Genomic DNA, 27667 nt, shown 5'->3' on the forward strand with positions numbered 1-27667 from the left:
ATTTTATTTTAATTCGAAATTTTCACAAATAAAAACAAGGTACATTGTAAAGACTCCATATTTTCACTACCACTGCTCTACCACAAATATTGGTTAAAATAATGATTTACCTCCAAAATAGCGGCTTTAATAATAGCCTAATGTTCATTCCAAACATAAGAGCAAAACCAATCTGCACACATTCTGATCTTTTTGTTAGAGGAGTCAAAGGAGTCTGAGAGAGAATGTGAGATATTATACCATAATCCATGTTTTATTGTATTTGCAACTGGCTGAGACCTTGAACTTCAATCGTAGAGTGAAAGGATAACCTATTTGCTTCTTTGCTTCTCTGCCTAACTTTACTGCATTTCTAAATCTAACCCCCACCCCCCCCCCCCACCCCCTCACCTGCAGGTCTGTGTGCAATTTAGTGGATGATGCGAGACTATTGCTGCACCTCGCGTCCACCTCCGGCCTGGCCTCTCTGTATGTCTGCCGCTGTGCACTATGGCTTTTTATTCCTATGTGATGATGGAACATATGCTCGGGTAGGAATAGAAGCCATTTTGCACACGGTGAGAGTGCGACGGGGGGACGGGGACGGGGTCCTTCCTTATCCTGCCTATTCATGTGTTCTCAGAGACCCGGAGTCTGGTTTTTGATCAATCATAACTGTTTAATGTTTTCCCTGTCGTGATGACATGTTTAAGCGTGTCTTGTCAAATGATGTACACAGTCAAATCCTCAGGGCGCTCTAAGAGTTAAATGAACACTCAGGATTTCACTGTATGCAGTGTGTGTGTGTGTGTGTGTGTGTGTGTGTGCGCACCTGTTTCTGCCTCCAGGCGCACACATGCTCCCCTGCTCCCTACGCTTGATGTGTGCAGTGACAGCAGCAGTCCACAGGGACGGAGGTGGAACATTGTGAAACATCATCGTGAATAAAGGAACAAAATGACATGAGCAAGAAGAGACCAATACAGATCTTTAATAACCAGCGATAAAAGAGGCACTTAGTGAACCACTTTAACAGCCTCCGAGAGGCATTTTGCATTTCCCTTTCTTATTCTCTCTCATGATTCATTTGCACATTATTAAAATAAAACTTTGACATTGAGCATTACACCAGAAAATAATCTACCTACAATATTATACAATATAAGATACATACAGTATAAACAAGATAAAGCACCTCTTTTTGTCCTAGTAAATACTATTCATAATTAAACAGTTGGAATACAGACACAGATGATTCAGTTTGTGATGTGTGTAGTGATATCAGTGCATGGGAAGAACTCCGTAATACAGATCTCAGGACTGTCATGTGTCCTTATATGCATCAGAAGCTTTCCTAATTTCCTTTCCTGTCTATGGTTTACACAGTATCTTTACCATTTTTAAGAAACTAAAGAGAATCTTTAAGCACAGTTGGATGAATGTAACTGCTACAGATCGGAACGTTCCCTTCTGAGGACACTGGCATTCACATTACAATAAAAATATAACAGCACCAGTTAATGTGTATACAATAAGGCTAATACAACGAATGTCGATGCAGTACAGTAAAGTAAAAATGAATACAAAATTATAACTATTTTTGTTCTTTTCTTATTTTTGAAACATGTACAAAAGGTGCACAGACAATAGTCCAAGTCAGTTATGATGTCATTTGGTCCCGTTGCAAAATACCCACAATGACCTCTTAAGATTTGGTGAATGCAAGACTGACATGCATTTCTTTGGGGGAAAAGGATGATATTTTGATGTGTTTTTCAAGTATTAATATTTTTTCTTTCCTCTATGTGAATGAAATGTCATTAAAGAAATTAATAATATCCAACAAAGGAATAGTAAATATTTCCATGATTTGCCTAAATAGCATTGTTGACTTGAAAATGCATATCTGCAATTAGTCCTCACAGATTTGTGTAATAAAGACATTGCAAAAAGGAAGACATAAAGTGACTACATGACTATTTATAAAAAAGCATTTCACAGAAAAGGGCCGTGCAATCTCATTCATCATAATGAGTCATTTGTGATTGTGAACTTTATTGTCTCTTTTTTACAGATCCCTCAACCCCCGTCAGTTTATAGATTCCGAAGTGTCCTTCCTTAAAGGAATCTTAAAGCTAGTGAGTTTTTGGCCAAATAACTGGCTCAGGAGGTGGTTTTGGGACTCTGCCGTCCGGTAGGCGTGACTTTCCATCGACCTGACCCCCATCTTTGGCTTTGACTTATTCAAGGAATTGTTCATAGGAGCTGCTGACACTTTAGAGACTGGGGAATGCAAAAGTCGTCCTGGAGGTCCCTTTTTGGCTTTATAGTCACCGTTCAGGTGGTGCACCTCTGCTTTCAGGTGGTGCACCTCTGCTTTGGCTTTATAGTCACCGTTCAGGTGGTGCACCTCTGCTTTTTTATAGTCACCATTCAGGTGGTGCACCTCTGCTTTTTTCGGTGCGCAATTATCAAGCAAGTTTCTCTTTGATTGCAAACCCAAGCTCGCAGTTTTATGCTTTGGGACTATTTTGTTGCTAACAACATCGTCCCTTACTGAAGAAAGCACAGGGTAGTCACTGGGTCCATCCGACTTCCTTTGCAATGAGGGACCCTCACACTTGCTGGGGCGAAATTTCTTTTTAGCCCTGGCGTCAATGCCAAGGTTCTCTCGTGTGGCCGGTGAGGAAACCCTTTGCATGCTATTAGGCGACTTTATCTCTTTTCTCCTCTTTTGTTGCCGCAAAGAGTCTCTATCTTCATTTGGAACTGAGCCCTGTGAGGACAGCTTAGGGTGGAAGACTGGTGTTGAGTCAATAGCCTTGGGGCTAATAGTGGAGTTGTGTTTATTGTTATCACTTGTTTTCACTGGGAACACTTTGTCTTTAGTCTGACTGCTACCTTGCTGTTCAGCACCATGAGATAAGAAATTGTCCTTCGGTTTGCTGCCATTGCTGTATGCTTTAGTTGTATTCTGCTCATGCTCCCTCTCTTGCTCCACCATACTGGTGGCAACAGGTGCCTTATGCTTTGTTGACTCGGGTGTCTTTGTAATGCTGTGATTTTCTCTGCAGCTTAAAGAATCCTCATTAGATGGTATTAAAATGTTATTTTCTGACCTTTTCTCACCAGCCTCATCTTCAACAAAACGCTGCTTGCCATTAGCCCCCACCTCTGCTAGTTTACACTTCTCTTTTGATTCAGACCACTGTGAGGTGATCTTGTCTCTGATACAAAGTGAATCATCCTCCTCCTTCACATCACACGGCTCAGCAATTGATTCCCCATAAACCTCTTTATCAGGTGATTTAGGCGAGGGACTGGGGTCGATTTCCTCTGTTTTGGGAGTAGCCGACTCGGAACAGCCCACAGTAAAGGTACATTCAGAGTATTCCTCTGCAGTATCCTCTGTCTTTACGTCAGTGTGATATTCAGCTGTGCTGGTCTGCGTGAAGTCGTCCGCAGTGGATATAGTGGGTTTTGAAGACGGCATTTCAGAGTTGTTATTCAAGTTGTTAGGCAGCGAGCCGATGCTGGCAATTCCACTGTCAGAACTGTTCTCTTGGAGATTCTCTGAGAGAACTTTCCTCTTCTTACTGGCAGGCAAATCACATTCTTCCTCTTTGGTGGCAGACGCTTTGACAGGCCTGAGAACACCTCTGAATTTGAAAATCTTGTTCCCCCCCGACAAGTGCTTTTCCATATGCCGGTCAAACTGCTCCTTTTTAGAGAATGTATAGTTGCATGTGCTGCAGATGAAGGATTTCTTAATGACATGCATAACGTCGGCGCAGAGCTCGCAGGTGTAAAGGGTGGTATGTTTTGAATCCAGCTCATCGACCTCCTCATGTTCCCTCTTCAAGTGATCTTTCAGTTCCTGGGCTTCCTGGTAAGTGACAGGACATTTGTGACACAGGAAGATTTTATCCAGGTTGTGAACCACCAAATGCCTCTGAAGTTTGAATGGTTTGGGGAACTGTTTGCCACAGTGGTGGCAGTCTCTGGAAGGATCTTTACAGTTTGGATGCATCTCCACGGTTTTAGTCGGGACTGTTTTATGGAGGACCTCGAGCGGAGTTGACGTGCTATGCTTCCCACTCACTCCACTGCTGACTTTCGTCTTGTGAACTCTCGGCTCGGCTCCCTCCACACTTTTCCCATCTGCCACAGCACTGTCTGCAGCCACAGCTTTATCCTGCTCCTTGGTCGATTTACTGGTCTCTCTGTTCGATTTGCTGGGGCGGTGCTGCATGATGGAGGTGATGAAGTTCTTCACCGCCGTTTCCTGCATGAGGCATCCCGAAATGCCGAGCATGGAACCCTGCGTCTGGCCCTTCCGAGCGAACTGGGTGGCATGCTCTCGAAGGTGCTCGTTGTACATCCACACGTCTGATATCTCCTTCAAGCACATGCCGCAGGTCCAGATCCCTGCCTTGTTTTTGGCATGCTTCTCCCACAGATGGTCTCGCAGCTGCTCCCTGGAGCTGAACTTGCGCTGCACACACATGTAGCATGTAGGGGGCGGAGAGGGGTTGTGAGAGAGCTTGTGAAAGTTGAGCTCCCCCAGGGTGAGGAACCAGGTGAAGCACACTTTACATTTGTACTGCTTATCTTTCACCTTTATGCTGCCCTCTTGCCGCTTCCTGCCTCGCCGCTCAGTAGGTTTTTTGGACTTTTCGACCTCTCTTTTCTCTGCATCATCATTTACAACTGGAGGAGTCACTGTGATGTCTTTATTGGAGTCAAAGAACTGGATCTCAGGAAGTTGGAATGTAGTGTTGACATTTTGAATGTCAATGCTGTGGAAAGCTGGTGCATTGTCCGTGACACTTGTCTCTATGGGGGCAGGGGAGGGGGCAGAGGGCAGGGGGCACGGTGTGTTTGGCACATCTGCCTTACAGATCGGGTCAGACGACACTACTGGGTCTGCAGTAAAGCTACTGATGTCACTGGAGTCATTCCAAGCTATAGAAGATTTATCAATGGTGCTCTCCAGTGGATTCAACGCATCGCCGGCAGGCTGTTCATTGTTCTCATGATTGTCCTTGTGATCATTGGCGCCTTGCTTGACGTTAGTTAATGCCTCCGCATCACATTTTAAGGTGCTGTTGTGGCACATATTCAAAATGATAGCGTCGTCTCTTGATATGGTCTCGTATTCACAATGGCTGTTCTTGATGAATGTTTCATGTGGTTGTTTTTCGGTACACTGAGTTTTATTTTCAATAAATAGTTCGGGGGGAGGGTAATCGTGATTCAGGTGCGAATCAGGTGACAACTTCTGCCTCTTGTTTTTCTTGCTGTAAACCCTCGGACACTTTTTCCGTTTCATCTCCTCGTCTCTGGGGAACAGCTGGGAGAATGTGGTATCATCATCAATTAAGGCCTTGAGAGTGGGACTGAGGCCAGGTGGGCTATGAGGGGCCGGAGACAAACAGGGGACAGGACTGACCTCGTTTGCAGGGCTGCTGCCGTTCTCACATTTTATTTCAACTGCAACTTTCCTAAGAATTTCTTTGGCAAGACTTTCTCCTGATGCCTTTTGCTCACACATCTCGCTGGCATACTTCTCACATTCTCTAGTAACATTCTTATCTACTGCACAATCCTCATTATTATTTGTGCATGATTCTGCCTCGCCATTGGCCGTCTGTGGCACGCCCGTACTTTTCACCTCTTCCACCTCTGTGTCGTTTCCATTTAACTGCACCGTTTCACTGATTTCATCCGTCTCTTGTGTGGGAGATGCGGATGTGTCTTCGACACTGCAGCTTGAAGCAACGGGGAGGGGGGTTTCCTGCGTCTCTTTAATGTTTTTGGCAAGATGATTACCGGTATTGATTTTCTCCTCTGGTGGCTTGCATGTTTCTTGTAATGTGCGGTTTTGGAATTCAGGAGTTATAGCTTGCAGGATGTCTGTCTTCAATATATTTAGGAGCTCATCTGAGAATGGGTCCGTCTTTATATTGATTTCACAGTTTTTGTTTTTCCTTGCTTTGTTGCTCTTCTTTGCCTTCGGGGCCGGGGGAGGCACATGAGGAACTATTTCATCCATGAGTATCGGTGTATTTGTTTCCGCTGTCACATCCTCCAGGATCTGATCTGTAGCCGCTGGTTTAGATGTGAGAATGTTATTGCTCATTTCAGTGTGAGTCTCAGCTATCCCCTCAGCTTTCTCTGGGAAACAGAACTGTGACTCATCTTTATGCCCTTTCTCTGCAGTTTGTGACGTTTCATAAATAAGCATGCTGTCCTGACTTGATGTTGCATTGTCCGGGACAGCATGTCTGTCAGTTCTGATCAGATGTTTCATGGCCTTGTGTCTTTTTAGCCCCGGCACTGTCCTAAAACACATAGAGCACATGTCGCAATAGACCTTTCCTTGTTGAGTGCTGTTTTGCATGCTCATTTTCTTTTGCTCAATCTCCTCTTGCACATCGTGGGTTACAGAACAGCACAGGTCAGTGTCTGGTGTTGGTTGTGTTTCTGCCGACTCTGGTGGTAGACGTGTGTCTTCACAGATGATCAGTTGCTTAGGAGTGGGTGGAAGGTCCGGTGCATCTTTTCTGAGAGGAGCAGTTCCTTGTTCACACACAGACTCATGTGTGTCTACATTCTCTGGTTCAGATTTTGTCAGGAGGTCAGCGTTTATACTCGGATATTCAACAGATTCAAGGTCATTGTGGCAGACCTCTATGTCCGCCTGTACCGTGTCATCGGAAGCATCAGTGCATTTGATTTGTGCTGGGAGACCCGATGCAATGCATGCTGGGAGACCTGATGTAATGCATGCTGGGAGAGCCGATGCAATGCATGCAAATGGCAGAGTCTCTTGGATGCTGCTGCTGCCCAAGGGTTCAACTGGTTTAGCTGGAGGATCTGAATCGAATGACATTTCTGCATCTGTGATTGTTGTGGTTTCATTGGCTGTCAGTGCTGCTTTGTCACCACAAATGGTGCTGTCATCTCTTGGACACTGCTTGACATCTGGCTCCTCCTCAACTCTGTCAGCTGGTGAGATGGGGATGTAGTCATATTGATTCAACTGCGGAGGCTCATCCGAGATGCCATTATAGTTCAGTGGGCTAAGTTTGAAACCATACATTCTGTCTGTCTTTGAGAGGGCCTCTGATGTATCTGTTGGTTCACCTGTACTTGTGAGGGGGAGCGGAGAGGGGGCAGTTGCTTCAGATGTGGGAATTTTACAATCAATAGCCACCAAATCCAGGTGAGGTGGACTTATGAGAGAATATTCCATCTCAGCTTCTGTGGACAACTGTGCATCAATCAGCAATGCATGGTTGTCATTTTGGTCATCACAGTCCTCTGTGTGTGATTGCATGTGCTGAAATGATCCTTCGTCACTGGTCATATCCTTGCTTTGTGACAGACCTGAATCCTCTGGTAAGACGAGGTTCTCTGTGGTCATGTGAGAAGTTGCGAGAGCAGGACTGGTCGTTGGTGCATCAGCTTGTAGTATAAGACTCTCTTCCATATCTGCATTCCCTGCGCAGGGTGAGTTCTGATGACTTGACATGTGATGGCTGGGAAGATGCTCATCGATGTCTTCCGTGTGTGGTATCTCAGGATCTTGTTTTGGAATGGTGTCAAATGTAAGAGCCATTTCAGGTTTTGTCTTGTACTGAAACGGAACAACCGCACACACAGTGCTCTCTAGTATACAGTCAGTCCGTGTGAGACTAAGCACACTGTTTTCTCCCTCTATAAACTGAGTGCCTTGAATGGAGGAGCAGTGAGTTGTATGTTCTATGTTATTTTCCATCAGTAATGGACTGCAAGGCTTGTCTGTGGTTATTATCTCCATGGGCATGTTGGCTGTCTGACTGGTGCTGTAAATCTCAGCAGGGCTACCGTTTTGAGGGGCAGTGGAAGCATTTAGGTCATCTTGTTTTTGTTCATCGTCTGTGACTTCACTTTCCCTCCTTAGCTGATCAGAGCTCTGCATTTGTGGTTCATGTGACAACGATGAATTGCTGTGCATGTCAGCGGCTCTTTCTTGCCACACTTGATCCACAACATCATTCACGCTCTCCTTATTTTCCGGGGAGGTGTCATGTAGAAGCGGTGGTGGTGAAAGAGGGCTGTCAGGCTGACAAGTGATGGCCCTCACTGCTTCCATTGCCTCATGGCAGTCTAAAGCAGGGTTCTCTTGAACATCGCTGATGTTTTGTAAGAGTTTATCCATGTCGTCCCCTGCATTGGAGTCCTCACAGGCCTCCTCTGCCCCATTTGTGTCATTCATCTCTACATTTGAGTGGTAAACGGACTCAATCACATTACTCTGCTCAGTAATATGCTCCTTGACTGGTGTGTTAGTCTCGGTGTCACTGTCATTGTTTTCCATGGGTTCCCTTGGTGGTAATACAACTGTTAGTTTTTCATCCGTTGAGTCTGCAGGGTCAGCGCTGCTGCAGAGCGATGGTTGTGACTCACTCAGAATTAATTCAATATCATTCTTCCTCTCATTGATATTTAGAGGTGATAATATATTATCCTTCTCTGTAATTGCTTCCCATTCGCCATTGTGACTTCCCTCAACTGTGTCTGTCACTTGACATTCGATTTCTAGATGCTGTGGACTCTTAAGAGGGTTGATATTCAGCTCCTCTTGTCCTGATATAATGAGCTCCTTTTTGAATATGGAATCAGAAATCACCTCCAGGCTTTTCATCAGGTTTTCGGCATATCTCTTCTCTTCCAAAATCTCCTCCTTTGTTTCTGCATGAGTTATTTTTTCATCACTCACATCCTCTGAGTTTTGGACTTGGTGATGCGGATGTCGTTCTACACTCGTGACTGCATTTAACATGTCGGGCGTGTCAACCTCTTTTTCAGTAAAATGCTCGAGGACCCCCGAGTCATTGTGCGTTGGAGTGTGGGGACTGTGGTGTCCACTCATCAACTCAAATTGGAATGGACTTGACCACGGAAGGCCCGGCTCGTGGAAATGTTCCGATGGCACATTAGTGACTGACATGTCCATGGTCTGCATGGGGCACCGAATATCCAGGCCGGTGTGTTCATTCTCTGATGATTCATCACTCAGTCTTAGAGGAGAGAACTTGCTCATTTGCAACTGTTTTGGGGCCTCTTCGGCTTGTAACGGCAGGCTCTCCATATTAGTCGTCTGTAGCTGGTTCTCAAGTTCAGTCACTATTCTCTTTATCTCTAGCTCATCCTCTGATGCACAGCTGTTGAGATTTGTGCCATAGTCCATTATTTTGTCTGGCAGTGACAAGGGAACGTGACTGTAATCTGACTTCTTTTCATGTGACTTCTCTGAGTTGCCTTTGTACTGCGATATCTCATCTGGTAACATTGGGCTGACATCAACCATAAGGCCCCAGTCCCTTTGTTCCAAAAAGGGTGAGAAGGATGATACAAACTCTTCTTTTTTATCATTTGTGCTCTCTATTGTGCTGAAACTCTCTTTCTGCAGTGGCATGTCTGAGTAAAGGCCATTGTCAAATTCTGCCACTGTCAGGTCCCCAAACATCGATGATGTGTCAAACGAAAGAGGGGATTTCAGAAGACCCTGGTCCTGGTCCAAGGGATAGGGCAGAAGATGTGATGAATCTTTCTGTATCAATGGACCTTGGGGTTCAGGTGGAGACAGGCACACTTCATTCACCAGAGCACTGCACAGAGTTTTTGGCTTGGGGACTAAGTCGTCGACTAAGGCATTTTCCTCTGTCATTGTGTAGACAATGTCATTATGTTTTTCGAAGGTAATGCTGTCTGACAGTTTAGACTTTGATGGCATTGCCCGGGGCCCCTCACTATCTCTTCTTTTACGAGTTGATCGGCCCTTTGAGTTTCGCTCAATCTTATTATTCAAATCAGCTGGTTCTTTGTTGAAGGTGGCAGAACGTGAATCTAGTTGTGACTGCTTGCCGCTGGTACTTGTGGACTGTGATGATTCTTCTTTGGGGGGTGTATTGTCTACTATCTGTGGAGTATTTCTGTTTGAAATGACTGCTAAACAAGTGTCTCTGTTATATGACTCCAGCCTCTCTCTTGAAGCTATGTGTGAACCTCGGCAGTTGTCAAGGTTTTTGACTCCCCTGGCTTTATGTATGGATGACAGTGGATCAGTATCTTCCACGTTTGAACAATAGCTCTTTAGAGCCTCCGAGTTGTCTTTGCTAACAGAAAGACTAGGCTTATCAGAATTGTACTTTTTGGTAGATTTTGTGAATGTAAGTGCTAGCTGTGAGCTGGACTCTTTACATAACTTGTGTGGTGAGGACCTCTCGTAGGTTTTCTGTTCCGGGGAGTCTTTCCTCCTAATCTCCATCTTCTTCTCACAGTCTGAGTCAGTGCGGTCAGTGCTTTTGGGGCTGTTGATGCTGTCGCTGGAAACACTTACAGACGTGCTGAGCTCGCTGCTGGTGGACGACCTGCTCCCCCGCCGCCTGAGCCTCTGATGAGAGCTGTGTTTCTCAGGGGAGAGAGACACCTCTTCACTCTTCTTCACCTCAAAGCACTCCTTTGACTCATGTCTCCACGCAGCTTGGTCTCGCTCGCTCCTTGCTCGCCATTTGCACTCCTTGGTGTACGTGTATTTACACCGGCTGCTCTGGCTCAGCCGACCTTGGCTCGCTATCTTTACCGGCTCACACTCGTCATCTGAGTCCGAGACGTAGTCATACTCTCCAAACGCCGGGTTCTGCACGGTGGGGGTCAGCCTCTCCATCACCAGCGAGAACTGAAGGTTCTTGGTGCCTTTGACGTGGAGCTTGTGAAGTTTATTTTTCTGTTGCACTATCTTGTGAATGAGCTCTTTGCTCCAGGTCCCCCCTCCTGTTCGTTTCCTCTTGCTCTCTTTCACTATAGTTTTGGGGATTGGGCACGTTTGGTTCGCTGTGGAGGCTGGGGGGTCGATCAAGCTGCGCATCGCAGAGCCATTGTGGTAGCTCTTAACACCACAGCGCTCTGAGAATTTGCTGGACAAGAGGAACCTCGGAGCACTGATGTTTTCATCCTCACTCTTGCACAACTTTCTTGCCTCTCTCATTTTGCTCTCTTGTTCCTTGGACTTCTCCCCCGAGGTGATTCTTGAATTTTTATGAGAGGCCTCTTTTTTTATTTTCTCATCTTGCTCTAAATTCAGTGCCATTTTCTCCAGTTTGCTTTCTGTGTACCGTCTATCTGTCTCGGGGCTTTTAAGGTCAGAGTCATAAAGATACTTCCCCTGCATCAGACTCCTGTCAATTTCTATTGCTTGCTTACTTTTGCTCTCAAACAACATCGATTCTTTGGTTTTTATTAATTGTCTGTTTGATGTTGTTTTGACAGTGGTGAGGTCATCGTCAGCAAAGGCATCTATGAAGCTGCTGTCAATTTCTGCATTGTCTGACTGATACCCAAGTCCGTTCAGGGCTTCTGTAATTAGACTGTCTAGCTCCATTTCCAGGTCAGGGAGGGTTACAGGGAGGTGGCCTGGGCCAGGTATCATCGGATCCTCCTTGTTGTCCCCTTTTAATTCCCCGTCAGACATCAACTCACCATTCCTATTGAGCCCCAACAAAGACAGGTGAAGGTCAGATGGACACCTTGGAATGGAGACATTCTGACATACACCAGACGATGCAGCTTTTAACATGTCAGCAGCGTACTTCCTGCTATCTTCCACTTTTGATATGTGTTTGGCCTCATTTTGTGCAAATGCATTGTGCTGACCACAGTACTGTTTATGGCCAAGGAATGAGGCCAGGTTATTGAAATTCTGATCACACTGCTTACAAGTCAGCAGCACGTCTAGCTGGTCAAGATTTGCTGTGGCTAAAGAGGTGGCTAACTGGTGTGCAGAGTACGGCGGTGGTGGTTGGTGGTGATCTATTCCGAAACTGTCCATATAGCCCTTGTTTCCATCCACGGCAGTCTTTGGGTGTATGCTGTTCTGCAGGTAGCTCATCATGTCATCTTTGGCTCTGTCTGGGCCATAGGGTAAGTTTCCGGGGGTTTCAGAATGAAAGTGATGGGGGTTGGTGCTTAGGTGATCCGAGGATAACTGAGTTTTGGCTTGGTGCTGGTGATAAAATGGTGGCGGGGGACCTGGCTTCGGTGTTTGACTGTCCTCAGAGTTTAGGTTAACAGGGCTGGTGGAGGCTGGGGAGAGGGAGGAGCAGGTGCTACTGGAGGTGGGGTTGTGGACCGGGGAGGGCAGAGGGGATTCATAGGGCGATACCATCATAAGCCCCATAGGTGGGACTTGTACTGGGGGGTAGTTGAAGTTTCTTGATGATGCAGCTGGAAGAGACTGATTTAGCCCAAAATATACAGGTTTATTTTTGGACTCACACACTTGTGCGTGGCTCATCTCTACTTTAAAAGGAGACATTGTGCTGCTGCTGTGTTTGACAGATTCCTGTCTTTGGTTAGAAAAGCCTTCACTGCTTCTATTGCTTTGGAACGAGCTGTTATTATGGGATTTATTATCATCCTGCCATTCAGAGGGGGAAACCATGTAAGCCAAGTTTTGATTGCTAATTTGCCTCGATAATTCAATTCTGTTTTGGCTAGGCATGGCAGAATTTAGGCGTGTCTGCTGCCAGGGGATTCTGCTGCTTTTAGATGAATTTGGCCTTTGCTCAAGTGCTGGTTGGTTCTGAAACTGAAACTTATCATTCATATCAGCATATGGAATAGTGTTTTGATCAGCTGGTGAATATGACTTACTAGTCCCCTCCCAAGAGTGTGGTAAAATACTGTGAACTTTGTTGATGTTTTTATCAAAGGGCACTGAGCCCATATGAATGTTATTCAGCGGAGGGCTGCCGTATGTTTTGTTTGGAAAGTGCATTTGGGAGCTGGGGCCTTGTGTAATATTTCTTGAATGGAGCACGCTTCCTTGGATGTGTGCTATCTGGCTAACAGCTGTGTCTTTGGGGTGGCAGTTCCTCTTGCTGGCTGCAGTGATGGCTACATCCCTACTGTCTGCTTGTCCAAAAGCCTTGGCACCCTCTGGCAGGGCACCCTTCCCTTGCTCTGACTGCTGTGAGCTGGAGCTCTCACTGCTTGCCGAGTCATCATTCTGACTCCTTGGACAGTGCATGGAGGACAATGCCCCTTGTGGTGACTGTATGTACTGCGATGGCTGTGGGGGGTGGGAATAAGAGGTTCTATCCTCCGACTGCTGTTCATTATTGAACTGTGTGTTGTTTTGAGAAGCCTCCTGGCTCTCTCCGGGCGTGAAGGAATAAGAGTTATGGGTTACATGAACAGAACCTAAGGAGGAGTCTGTGAATTCTTGAGACTGATGGTTCTGTTCACAGGGAAACGGGTCTGACGTTGAGTCTTCCATCAACTGATATCCATACTGAAACGGCAAAGTCACAAATGTATTCGCTTTATTGGCCTCTGTGAGGGCAGTGGGCTTCTGTGACGAGATTGCGTAGTTAGCACCATTAAAAGTTCTTTCGGGCGACTGCCACACATTGGAGCTACTCAGCTGAAAGTCTGTGAAGAGCAGCTGGTTGCCAGGCTGTGCATTGTTGCTCTCCATCGGGCCTGGTGGCTGCTGCTGCTGCTGGGACAAGGGTGGATGTTGGTGGGTGGAGGCTCCACCTGCGGTGCTGAGTGCCTGTGAGGTATAGCTAGAGGCGGTGATGTTAGAGGAGGCCTCCTGGAAGCAGCGGCTGTAGTTGAGCTCCTCTTGCTGCAGCTCGGCCTCTCTTTCCGGGATGCTGGGGACGTGGAATCTGTAGCTGCCCGAGACTGGGCCGCGACTGGCTTCCAACTTCTTGGGTGGCGAGACCTTCTGCTGCGGGTAGGCGATGCCGATGGTGGGGTTGTTGGAACGTGGGTTGGTGATGCTTAGCCTGTACAGCTGCTGCGGGTTGCCGCGCTCTGACTTTCCGGACCGTTTTCCCTTTTCGCGGCCACCACGGCTCTTTCCGCTCGGGGACTGGGGGCTGCCTTTGCCACTGGGCCAGGTCCTGTCAGTGGCAAATTTATTTCTGTTCTGCAATGACCTGAAGTCGATCTTCCCCGTTTGCTGTGGCCGTATCACAGCCTCGCGTTGCTGAGTGCAGTCTCTCTCCTTCTCTAGTTTGTCAGTCTTTGCCTCTCTGCTGCCGCTGCGGACCTCAGTGTCAGTGCTTGGGAAGTGCTCTGAAGACTCTTGTGTGCTGCTGTCACTGTGCTGCTGCTGCTCCAGCGCCGTCCCCTCATCCTGCAGTTTGGACTCAGTGCCCAGCTCTTTGACGGCGTACGTGCGCTGAGGCTCTCCTGCCATGGTGCACACGGGGCGCACTGTGAAGACCTGGTCCTCAGAAGCGCTGTCTGGGAGACAGGGGCATGGTTCTCTCAGTTGGACTGCAGGGAAAGGGCCGCTCGCTGCAGGCTCATCTCTTCACTCTCATTGTGAACCGCCGATCTGGCACCAGCATACAGCAGACCTGCAATGACATGAAGAGAGATGGGGGTCTGATTAAAATAATGAAAGTATGTGCAAATATGCCTTTTTGAATTGAAACACTGGGTAGAAATGAACATTAATTTATTCATGCATTAGTATAATTGTCAACTGAATGAAAAAAAATAAAAGTAAAAACATGGATTTCTGATTATAGGGAAGCAAAACGCTTCTAAAAACATTTTGTTAATTAATCAACATGTTTTTCTATGCCCATCTTTGTGTGTGCGTGTGTACCCCATAACAATGATTTGATTGGCTAAGCACGGAATTGAGGACAGAAAATGTAGGACGCCACAAGTGATTAGCCGGATTGGACTTGAGGATAAAAATCACACCCGTGTGAAGTGAGGGGCGCTAATATATTAAAGTCTAACTCATGTTGCTATGATTAGGTGATGTAATGATGATGTAAAACAAGCGGTGTCAAAACAAACAAACAAATTCTCTTCATTGTTAATGGGATTTAATGTTTGTGTTAGGGACAAAACAAACATTAATTTCTCTTCATTGTCAATAGCATTTTTAAAACAAACATTGAACTAAAAACAAACCTGTATATAGGAGGGGCTAGCGCCCCTCAAAAAGTGAGGCCGGGAAAGAAAAGTGAGGTCGCCAATTGTGATTGGCAGGAATGTGATGATGTATGATGATAAGAGAATTGTTTTTAAATAAGGTGAATGTTGCTGTTTGTTAATTGACAAAAAAACAAAGAAACAGATAGGGAAGCAAAAACAAAAACACTTCTAAAAACATTTTGTTCATTAACAATATTTTTTAAATAAGGTGAATGTTGCTGTTTGTAGATGGCCTATTACTCTCTGTTGGTGGTATATGTGCACACTGCAAGACTATACTACTTTTACCAGTAGAGGGCACTGTTGCAACATTATACAGCTGTGCTTTCACAGACAGCACAAAGAGCCAGTATAATCTCTGCTGTATTCTATGATATTCAATCTCCCATGGAAGATACTGGCAACACACACGTTCCATATTACTGAATACTACAACAAACAGCTCTAATAATTTCAAAGCACTGGTTTCTTGCCATTCATGCTCAACAACTGACACCAAGTGAACTGATGGATGTACGAGAATCACAGACAGAGCCCACAACATAAACAATCTGACAGAGAAAAGAAACAGTTTGGTCTTGAAATGATGAAGCAGAGGATGAGAGGGATAACATGAGGATCCAAAAAAAGGCGCTGCCAATGCATGATTCACAGACTCCTAAAGTGCAGCGACACAATACCACAGTGTTCTAATGCTGTGGAGGGCTGCAAGTTTAGATCATGGAGCAATATCAGGGATTAGTCAGTCAGCCATTGACAGCGAGAAAAGGGTGGATGGGCGCACTGACGTGTGTTGCCTTGCCTCAGGCATCCCAGACACCGGCGCTCAGGTCCCAGTTTACTTTGGCGCGACCAGTGCCGCTGCTTCGTTTGAGGTCAGACCAGAAGCAGCTTTGGAGTTAGCACGAGAATGTCATTTTCTGGGCTCGTCAGCCGCCAAACATCCCATCCCATCCCTCTCCCTCGCCTCCGTTTCCATCGGCTGTCACCCAAAGCCAGCGTTTTGAGTTTGGTGACAGCGTGAGGAAGAATGTGGCATTTGTGAAGCACTGTGTTATGTCAGCTCTGTCCTCCTCAGCTGAAGGCTGAGGCTGCACTGCCGCTACTTCCAGAAAGCCACCCACAGCAGAACGCATGGCCTGTCTGCACTGCCGCCTTCATATGCATTTTGGGGGCAGGGTGTAAAAGTGTAAAAGGCAGGAATGGAGGCGTTTAATGGTTCCATATTTCTGACAGCACAGCTTCCATGCAAGTGTGGCAGTGAACTATTTTAGCCACAAAATGATACATTGGAAGGAGGAGCGGACATTAACATCCACCCTCATCCTCCCGGTGTGGTTGTAGAGCACTAAGCTCTGTACCATGTCACAGAGTGTTGGGCTTAACTGCACCTCATTGTCTTACGTAAATAGCTGCACACACATGTACAAACCCACAGCGGCCCACCCACCTAAACACACACACACACACACACACACACACACACACACACGCACACGCACACGCACACACACGCACACACACACACACACACACACACACACACACACACACACACACACACACACACAGTAAAACCCACAATTAGACACACTTTCTTTGCCCTATGGCCCACGGTCATGTGCCCTGACCTCCATGACACACAGCTGCAGATCTCTCTCTAGGTGAAGCTCACAGTCAGATCATAGCCTCGAGATTCATTCAAGTCATTCTAACTGACTATATGATTTTGTTCCCACTTCAAGTGAAAAATACAAATAATTGGATTCTGTTTTTGACCTTGGGTGAAAAGTATTTCCTAATACTGCATTGTCTCTCGCTCACACACACAGGCATGCACGCACGCACGCACGCACACACGCATGCACACACACACGCACACACACACACAAAGCATTTGTAAGCATAAGATTTCATGATTACAACAAAGTCAATATTGCCATAGACAGGCAGAAAAAACCTGTAGCTATGATAGATTTATCCTCTGCTTCTGCTAATGCTCAAATACAAAGCTTTTTATTTATTTATTTCTCCCAGATGGTAAGTAGAGATATCAAATATCAGCCTGAATTCTAGTTATAAAAGGCAGCCACCAGCTGGTTTGGCAGCAGAATTAAAAATAAATAAAAATACATTTCTAAAAGGAGGGAACCAACCATGGAAATGTCTTCGAGGTACTATTCAAAATGTGTACTTTTAAACCCTCTGCATGGGACGACATACGTAAGAATCCAGAGTTCCTTTGACGGTGGCTTCAGAAAATACAGGTCATACAAAGTTCTCCTAGAAATGCATGCAATTCTTGGCCTGGGCTGTGGCTCAGCGGTCCAGGCACCTTGGCCGGTAGTCCGAGTCTGGCAGTGTGCCGCGGGTTCGACTCCCGATCCCGACGGCCTTTACTGCATGTCACCCCCCATCTCTCTCCCCCATTTCCTGTCAGCCTACTGCCTGTCCCTCTATAACAAATATAAAATAAAGGTGTAAGCCGCAAAAAAATACATAAAAAAAAAAAAAGAAATGCATGCAATTCTTTTGCTTGGTGTCTTACAATAACACGTATAGCGTGTATGCATTGATGGAAAACATTGCTACTGTATGTCTGAACCACACCTACATTCCTTTCACTATCAGATCATCTCAGCACTGGGGGGGATATGATGATGGATCATTTACCATTCCATTAGCAAGCAGTGAAGCACTGATGCTCCGGTCTATACTGTACACAGTGACAGAGTACACACAAAAGGTATCCACTGTGAACTCTGCCAAAATAACACCACTAGCTAAAGCAAACCAAACATATATGGACTACATTTCACTGATATGCCTGTCACTTAAAAAAACAACAACAACAATGGGTGGAGGGAAGGTTTAACTTTAGCGTAATGAGTCTGACCAGCTGCCTTAGCGGCTGCATGGGGAGAGACCGCATTGTGTGTTGACTGCTTTATAGTGTGAATGTGAGCTTGCAGCTCCACTGCAGAGGATTGAAGAGACTCTGGGGGGCTCTGCTGTAGGCCGCCGGCCGGTTGGTCCCACAGGGGGAAGTTATTCAGCATGAGGTCAGGGCCCTGTCACTGGGACAGGGGAAGGACAGGGCATGAAGATGTAGCAAACATAGGGGTATTGGCTGGATGCTAAACAGTGTACAGATACCACCTGTATCATGTGGAGGGATGAGCTATGTACTTTCTACTGTGTGAGGCTCTCCAATGTTGAAGCACTCGGCCCTACTGGTGAGAGGTGGGACTGCAGGCGGACCCGTGGATTTATGACGAGGAAACCCCGTGCCGCTGGAGTTTAACATTGAGTGCCCGTTTGCACTTCTGCATTTTGGACACTAAATTTGGTGTCCAAATCGAAAAAATGTGGAAATAGACCGTCCTTCCGGGTGCTTCAAAGCGCCACTGAGCAACTTACATTGAAATGAATAGCGGGGGGCGGGGCTGACACTCCGCTTCGGTCTCTATCCTTTTATTACTCTATGGTTGACTATCTCAATGGGATAGTTCCAATGTTTGGAACTATAGCCCATAGGCACCCACTTTCGGCGAGATCAAAGCGTGTCGCCACTCTCTTACTATTCCACTCAGTACAGGACTAGAGGACTACTGGACTAGCTTGCACATTGATTATAGACTCAGCTAGCTGGTAAAAATCACAAAGAATTTAATCTTTGTGTACGACAAAAATAGCCGATTTGATTGTCTACATATGACATAAATTCTCCATTCATTGTCAATGGGAATTCAATGTTTGTGTAAGACGAAAATCTACACTATAGCTGAATATAGGAGGGGCTAGCTGCCCCTCAAAAATACAAAAATAAGTAAAGTTAGTAAGTAAAATCCTTTGTCGTTAACCACATGAGCCTTATTGTCCTATTCTGGGGTGAACTGGCAGAAAAAGGCTTGGTCGCTGCATGAAAAAGTTAAAATTAGCAAACGTGTCGGTCCGGGGACCTTCGTCAGTGCTATAAGGGTGGATCACAGACAAACAAGTTGCTCTTATAGAGCTCCAAATCAGCTCAGGTGCTGGGCATTACTACTCACCATGGCAATGGTGGGGCGAGGACATATACAGAAAGATAAATATGATGTTACACAGTTACATTTGAAATCATTTCACATGTAAACATGTTGACATTCTTCTTAGAATGTTTTATGGAAATGCAGCGAGCGAGTCTTTTTCTGCCAGTTTTCCTTTATGTTGTGAGACCATGTACTGCACCTGCAGTTAACCTGGAACAAAGGACAAAGAAAGGTGCAACAGTTCACCTGTACCATTCTGGGGTGAACATTATTCGTCAAAATAGCTATCTACAAGCTCATAACGGCCACTTTGCAACTCGTTGTGAGCTTGTAGATCTGTTATTTTCAGCAAGGACGTTTGGTGTAGAGGGGAAAAAGGAGTGGACCAAGTACAGAGCCATGAGGGACCCGAGTCAACCACGTATACAGGATTCAAATGGTTAACTCTGGACCCGTAATGGTGCTTGCGTAATGGTGTAAAGTGGTGACCCATAATGACGCAGCTTTTACAGTGTGGCCCTTTTATTTTGTATCCAGGCATAGATGGGCCTCACTCCCTGGCATGTGTCTCCCCATCTTAACATGTCCGGTCATCCCCCAGTCAACCTCACAGAGGCATTTAGCAGCTTGGGTTGGAGGAGGAGGGCTGGAGGCTGGAAGCTCTTGGCCGGGTTTGGGCCTGGCTGTGAAAAGTCACATCCCCTCTACAGCTCTGTGCAATCTGAAAGCCAAAGTGTCTGCTGCTCGCACTGCCACCGGGCAGGGGGGTGCGGGGACGGGACGGGACTCTCCCCCCCCCCCCTGGGGGGGAGAGGGGTCGGTCCAGGGCCTCTCCGCCGGGCAGTGCTTGATCCAGCTCTGGAGGGGTCAAGAGCCAGAATCATACATCACGTCCCTCTGGTCGTTTTTTCCGCCCAGGCCAGTCGATGAGGGCCGGATGCAAAGAGACACGCAATTCCCTGACAACAAAGAGGGCCGTGCGAGGATCGCAGGGGCCTTACAGAAGTAGCACCATAGCCCGAGCTGTTGGGCACACAAAGAGGATGGGGTCGTTGTGTGAAGCGCGTTGTGTGGTTCACTCACTGCCCCCCAGTCAGTGAAAAGAAAAACCCAGACCACAGACCAATCTACTGAATGTTAAAAGTTCAATTTTTTTGGGTGCAATTGATCACAGAAAACCTTTTTCATTTTTTTGAAAAATTACAAAAACTCACAATCCCTTTAAACTATAATGCTTTAACCACATGAACCCTAGTATCCCTATTCTGGAAGTGAACATTCTGCAAGAACAGCTACAAGCTAATGTACTACTTGTGTAGATCGGCTAATTTAGGGTATAGCGAAACCAGGAGAGGGTCTGGTATAGAGCCCTGGGGGACTCCAGTCAGCTTCAGCTTATGCTGTCTCCTCCATCACAAACCCGATTTACTTTTATACACAGACGTTACACACATCAATCTGGTAGTTTGGTGGCGTCTATGACAAAGCTTATTCTTATTTATTTATTTATCTCAAAAGCATAAACCGCTCTTGGCCAATGAATAAAGAGAGAGAGAGGGTGGTGGCAACAGACTTGTTAGCTGGACTTGATATCCAAATCCCACGAGCCGGGGCTAAAATGTATTCCATTCAAAGTGCATTTAAGTTGCTTTTACAAGGCAATTAAAGGCGTGTGTGTTCTGCTCGCCCGGTGTCAAATCACCAAGTCTTACCAGCATTAGATCCCCATATGGATGCACCAAAACGCCACCCAGGAGTCTGTCTGTCTGTCTGTGTCCATGGATTTCTGTATTATGTATTCAATGGGTGGGTAGGCTCAGGCTGCATGTGTTTTTCTGTTAGAGAAGGAGGGGAGAAGAGGGGGGGGTGAAAGAAAAGGTAAAAGTTGAAAAAAGAGTAAAAGTTGCCTGAAAGAAAATTCAATTTCCTGAAAGTCTTTTTCCCTGTCATTTTGATGCAGGATGTATGTGGTGTTGGTCTAAGTGAAAATATGCCGGTAGCACTTTTTCACACTGTGAATATCTCTGTCAATTCATCACATCATGTGCCTCAAGACCATAATTGCTTTTGCAAGTTCAATTTTCCAGGAGGCCAGAGCCCTCAGCTCTATTCCTCCAGGAGGCCAGAGCCCTCAGCTCTATTCCTCTCAAAGTCTAGTTAGTTTTAAAAATTGTAAGGTCAGCGACCCCTTCTTTTTGAGCTGATGAGAGTAGTAAAATATAAAATAATATATTGCTACTACCAAAGTCTAAACTGGCAGCCCAACATGAATAGTATACCAGAAACGTAACATTTGTGCAATCTACCACATAAAACAGTCAGATAGTAGAAAGCACAATCCTGAAGACAATGTCCCCCCAGGGACCAACACTCAGCCAAGGGAGGGCCAGGGGCCAGCTACGCAATCCACTTCCACACACAATGGATCCTTTTATAACAATGTAAATCAATAAGCAGCATTAAGTAGCATTTTCAGTTTTTCCAGACGCTACAGTTGTGAAATATCACCACGCAGTAGCCTCAAAGACCTGGGAAAATAGAAGGAAGATGAATGATGATGAGAGGAGACGTGAACTGCAAGTATGGAGAGGAGAGGAACACTATGAGAGTTACAACCTATGTAGAAAAAACCTAAGGACGAGGGTGTATACAGTATTGCTGTGTAAGCTGAGGGGGGAGGACGGGGGTCTGTCTGACTGCTCTCCTCACACCTCTCCCCAGTGCTACTGGCCCAAGGAATGGAATGCTCTGGGAGAACGCTTGGCCCAGGTCCCGTGCAGGGGGGAGCACGCCGCCAAAACCTCGGTCAGCGTGCCTGCCTACTCTCCTATATTTTTGGAAACATCCATTATCCAAGCAATTTGCCTTAAAGATCTCTGCGCTTAAGACCTTTGAAAGTCAGACTGGGAGGAGAGATATGTCAGCCAACGTGACGGCGAGAGACTAGGCAGCACTTCGTCCTAGCCTGCTTTCACAACATACGAGCGCGTGGATATTCTGCACCCTGTAGCAGACGGTCTGCCCGCAAAGCACACACAGTACAGTGGGATGTTGCATTCCATTTGGAGTATGCCCCTTCAATGCACTGTTAAATGCGTTAACGGTTAACGCCGGTGGTCTGTCGGTGGTTCACAAACTTTACACGCATTTTTCAATCTGTAAAATGAGTTCGCAGGGGGTAAGAAAAACAAAGATGCTCGTCTTCCTTCATTTTGGGCAGAAAATGTAAAGGATGCTGTAGAAGCCGCGCTTGAGCTTTCCAAATTAAACAGTGAGCAGCACACTGTAGGAGACTTGTTCCCCCTCCCCCACACGCCACCCTTAACTCCACCCCTTAACCAATGTGGTTAGCTACACAGTTGGAAAGATGGAAGACTGCGTGCGTGTGTTTGCGTGTGTTTGAGTGCGCATGTGTGAGTTTGTGTGTGTGTGTGTGTGTGTGTGTGTGTGTGTGTGTGTGTGTGTGTGTGTGTGTGTGTGTGTGTGTGTGTGTGTGTGTGTGTGTGTGTGTGTGTGTGTGTGTGTGTGTGTGAAGGGGTTCTGGTGTGTAATTCCAGAAGCTCCCCTCAACTCCCCCTCTCTCTCAGACAACTTTTTTTGTCTAACCACTGGCTTCTGGACTCAGTCTGTTTCCATATTGCTAACCACAGCATTCCACAAACATGATGGAATCTTTGTTTTAGAGTGCAAAGTTATTTTTTCCTCTTTATTTTGACACAATTTCCCTAATTCCTACATGGCTATGGAATATTACTGTGTGTGGCAGGGGAAATTGCGTGATATTCAGTAAAACAGTGGTTGAATGGGTAGAGCAGGATATTGGTTCATGGGTAAAATTACCTTATTCCAGCTCTTGGCCAGAGCAACCTTATCCTTAAGGAATAAAGTTCTCATTTTAAGGTTCTCTTCAACCATCGTTCCTTTTTCCCCCTCAACAAATCAATATTTGCTTCTCTTCTTTTGTCGTGGCCAGAGTATTTGGCGACGGCACAAAATCAGCAAAGTGTTATTAAATGTAAAAGAATCTTTGGAGGAAGCAGATGGAAAGAGACAGATTCATTAATGATAGCCCTGTGTAACCTCAACATTAATTACCTTGGAGCAGCAGCTCTGTATGGGTGGGTTTTTTTAAAAGCTTCCTCCCATGACTCGCCAATACTGAGATATTTGGAAGGTAAGGGACACTTAGTCAATGTTTTCTTTGCCACACCTGGAAGAGACTATAACATCATGGCTTCTCAGTAATTAGACATTGGCTAAGGGGAGACCAAGCAAAATCAAGTTTGAAGGTCTGTAAACAGTTATGAGTCTGGGTATATACAGTACTGTATTGATGCTCTGCAATGTGTTAACAACAGTTAAGAGCCTGAAATATGAACACCTGGATTCAACCCCGTCAGGCATTGCATAGAAATCATTCGCCTTGTAACAGAAGCCCCTTTGGGACAAAACACTGTGCAACGAGTCAACGACTTTGGTCATTATGAAAGACAGATGTGTAGAAAGAATTATAATTTTAAAGCGATCAAAATAAGCGATTTAGCCTAAGACCCAGTGTCGGAGCTGCGCTGCACGATGGATGTTATGTCATTTCTCACCTGTACCACTCGTTATTGGATACAACAGATTAAGGTAAGAAACGGCTAATCCGAAATTCGCCTTTAAGCATGAAATATCAAACACCTTATGCATAAACATCTGACAATGTGAAGGATGATATTGTAACATTCTCTCTTCTTCTCTCATCCTTTATGTTTAGTTGTGAACATGCCAATAGACACAAACATGCACATGCGCACGCTCACACACACAAAGTCCAAAAGTCTCATAATTATAGCCAATCTGTAGGTGTATAAAAGTATGAACATCTGTACAATGTTGTTGCTAGCCCAGAGAGGCATTCAAACCATTCTAATATGTAGCACTAGTGAATAGCAGCGTATCAGAGGAGGAATCTTCCATTTTCATTTGGGACTCCTGCGTGCGTTGCTTCATTTATGCTGCGTTCACGCAGGCAGATGCAAAGATACAGTCTAGTAGTCTACCATTCATTGTCAATGTAAGCCAGCGACATGAAGATACAAAGCTACAAATAACTGGCTTCAACTTCAGATACAAAGATACAAAGCGACAAATACTGTATGCTGTGAATCTTTGTATCTTTGCATCTGCCCGTGTGAACGCACCATGTTGTCTACCTTGAGGGAATGAACATAGCCTGAATATGGACCTTCACCATTGAGAAAAGTCCAGAGATAAGACAGGGCCTGCTGAGGCACAGTTATAATGGTGGCCTAAGGGGACGCTGACCTCCAGCCCTCCATCCCATGAATCATTGCTCCAGAGTCATCCCTGACAAACATGCATGGGCAGGCATGGGTTGTAGATAACCGTGTCCTTCTGACAATAACACCAAGTGTTTTGACAGACGCACCCCTGCCAATCGTGGAAAAAAGTGGCAGCACACTTCAGTTAAGTGACAGGAGCTTATTTCCACAATTGATTGTTAAATGGCACTCCAAAAATGTGCAGCAGTAACACTGAAATATAAAACAAAATAAATGTATATTTACAGGTGTCGTCATGAGGCTGGTGCATTTAAATAAATGTTAATCTGTCAAGCAGTTGCAAAATTCAATACTCCCTTCACCAATCTCTGCAGAAGAGATGAAGCAAACTTGCCAGCATCTGGACGTTTGATAAATAGGTAAAACACACTGCACCGTCCATAGAAGGCTGAATCAAGTTCAATCTTGCCAAAAGTGACATTCCACTGGATTGATTTCTCACATAATGCACTTGTGCCTAGGAGCACTCAGGGGTTGATACAACATTCGTCACCATCAACGTGCCCTAAATGTCATGTGAAGAAGGAGTTGGGAGTCTCTGGCTGTCTATCTGCCTCTGAATTTCCATTCGGGAATATTTATCTTTGAAAACTGCCAGATGGAACAGGTGCTGTGTATGTATATGTATATGTATATATATATATATATATATATATATATATATATATATATATATATATATATATATATATATATATTTTTTTAAGAATTAAAGAAAAATCACACCTGCGTGAACTGAGCGGTGCCAACTATATATTTATTTATAGTTACTGGGGGTCCCCGGAACATCCAGACCCTCAGCAACGCGCCCAGCGCTTGTACTGTAGTGTAGGCTACTCTGTGCCACTTTTTTGCTGTGCTGTACTCTACTGGCCACTTTAGGTGTTGCAGCTATCCGTGCTCGGACAGACACGTACACATAGGGACACACATAGCTGCGTAATGGAGCGGAGGCACCGCTCAAAAAAGGAAATAGTGACGTAGCCCACATCACGTATCACAGTGTGATGTGAGCTTGTAGATAGGCTATTTTCACTATTAAATAGGGCTTACGTGGTCAATTCATAATGTCTCTTAGACTCTAAGTTGAGTGGGCAGACACCAAATTTATCTTTTGGGTCTCGAGCTGAAAACATTCGAGAGTGCTCTACACTGAGAGAGAAGGGTTTTTTCCTTACTGTTCTTTGTACAACCTTTGACCTTAGGCTATGACATTTGTGTGTGGGGAGCTTGGAGGGATGCTTCTATCCATTAGACCTCCAGACAGTTGCAGGCGGTCAAGTGCCAACATGCGAGCGTGAAAGGGGTTTTCCGAAGAGCCATGCAGGAAAGGCAGGCTTCAAATAAGTACCACATATCACAGCCAAATGAAACAAGTGAATTCTCATTAAATATAGTGAGCCTCTGTGTCGACACAGCCTGTGGATGTTTTAAAGCACTCACGCATTTGTGAATGCGTCTTTGATGTGAATTTATGTTTGCAATCAGTGTATGAATGTTTGTTTCAGGTTTATGTGAATGTTATACTGTATGTGTGATCATATGGCTGGGTATAAACGTGTGGCTATGTAAATTATAAAGTCAAGTGTGTCTGTTATTCATGCATACTTTCGAGAGTATCTTAAAATAAGTAGTTGATGGATAGGAATGCAGTGAGTATACCTATATAGTAGTAGTAGAAGTAAAGTGAGTAAAATGTTAGCATACTAACCCCCCACCGGTGGAATGAAAGTGTTTCCAAGAGTTAAAGTGAATATTGTATTGCTAGAAGCACTGGCTGGCTCATACACTGTCAACCAAGCGGCGTGCAGACGGATGGGCAGGAAGTTAGACATTTCCTATAGACTTGGCAGCATGTGCTGTGATGAATCCAGAAGGAAACGACTGGAGGATAAATCCACGAGGGTGAGCTGGAGAGAACAGAATACTGAAACACAAACACAGCAAAACCTCCCAACTTGCAAACCAGTTGCATCTACTGTACCTGCCTCAGTGCCTCTCTCTCACATTCTTTCTCCCCCGCATTGCATCCGACACATTCACATGCTCGGGTGAACGCACACGCGCATGTCACACGCACGCACGCACGCACACACGCACACACGCACATACGCAGACACACACACACACACACACACACAGAAACCCTAAATACAATCAGAATGTTCCGTTTTTGTATGAGGTCACAGCTAGGAACTGAGCAGACAGGAGGGGATTGGTGCTGCGAGGAAAGAAAACATTTCTGAAAGAGCTGGGATGAACGCTGATGGAATCACATGATTGACAGTCAGGGCCTGATGCCAGGAGCAACAGTGCTAACTCCAGGGATAAGCCTAAGATCATGAGGGGAGGTTATAAAGAGTTGAGGGTTTTAGACGGCATTAATGCCATGCCCCCCCGGAGAGCCAGTGTCTTTGAGACGGCACTGTCCGCCTCTCCAACACTAGTGCATATTACAGTCAGAGATGGGTGTTGGGGAAACCAGAGTAGCGAAACAGTCAGTTATCATGTTCCTATTTATTTGCTATACGTCTAGTCCAATAAGCGTCAACGCCAAAACCAGTAGACCTATGGCCAACAGCAAAAAGGGAATTCCGGGCACAGTGTGCACGACTCACTTTCTACCAGTATTTTCCTAATTTGCCCTGCCTGCCTGCTTGCTTGCTTGCTTGCCTCCCTTTAAATAGTTCAAGGAAATGTCCAAATTACCTAATTACGACTCAGCCTTTTCTAAGTAGCCTATGTCAAGTATGACGCAGTGTTGCAAAAATGTGTTCCGAAAAGAAGTATTGTGGTGGCATTGAGGAGTGTGTTTCTTTTAGTTCCAGTATTGTCATACTTGGACGGTGCACTAGTCTGTGTTCCTCTTTGTGTGAGTCTCTTGTCCGCTAAGGCAGCTATCCTCCTGAACCGGGCAGAGCTTCAAAGGCACACTGATGCTAAATGCTTCGCCAGAGCCACAGACATGACCAGGTCACTCCATCACCCTTCCATCAATGTCACAACAGTAGAAACTTTAAACTCACTAATACAGTGTGCTTGTCTGTGTCTGCGAGTCCATTTTTACACGCAGAGTTAAATGAACATTCCAGATTTTACTGTGTATCTCCTTGCAGTAGAGACTCTCATGTTATTCCTCAATTTACCCTGCCAGCCTGGCCCGGATGGCACGCATGCAGACATGAGATCCTGCCCTGCCCAAACGCCATTACAAAATAGTTGCTATATTGGGCCCTCTACACTTTGGTCCACCTCGCTAGACTAGCTGCGCCTAAACCAGCGCCTGGAAAC

The 27667-nt window shown here is 45.6% G+C and overlaps 1 protein-coding gene across 1 annotated transcript; it reads right to left on the bottom strand.

Moving 5' to 3' along the window:
* Positions 1-2068: 2068 nt before the first annotated feature.
* Positions 2069-14312, bottom strand: znf469 (zinc finger protein 469; the record flags this gene model as incomplete). Its single annotated transcript, XM_079502280.1, has 1 exon — positions 2069-14312. Exon 1 carries the CDS (start codon positions 14237-14239, stop codon positions 2069-2071), a length of 12171 nt encoding a protein of 4056 aa, XP_079358406.1. The 5' UTR covers positions 14240-14312.
* Between the last annotated feature and the right edge of the window lie 13355 nt (positions 14313-27667).

The sequence above is a fragment of the Electrona antarctica genome (assembly GCF_951216825.1).
Source record: "Electrona antarctica genome assembly, chromosome: 5".
Taxonomy (NCBI): domain Eukaryota; kingdom Metazoa; phylum Chordata; class Actinopteri; order Myctophiformes; family Myctophidae; genus Electrona; species Electrona antarctica.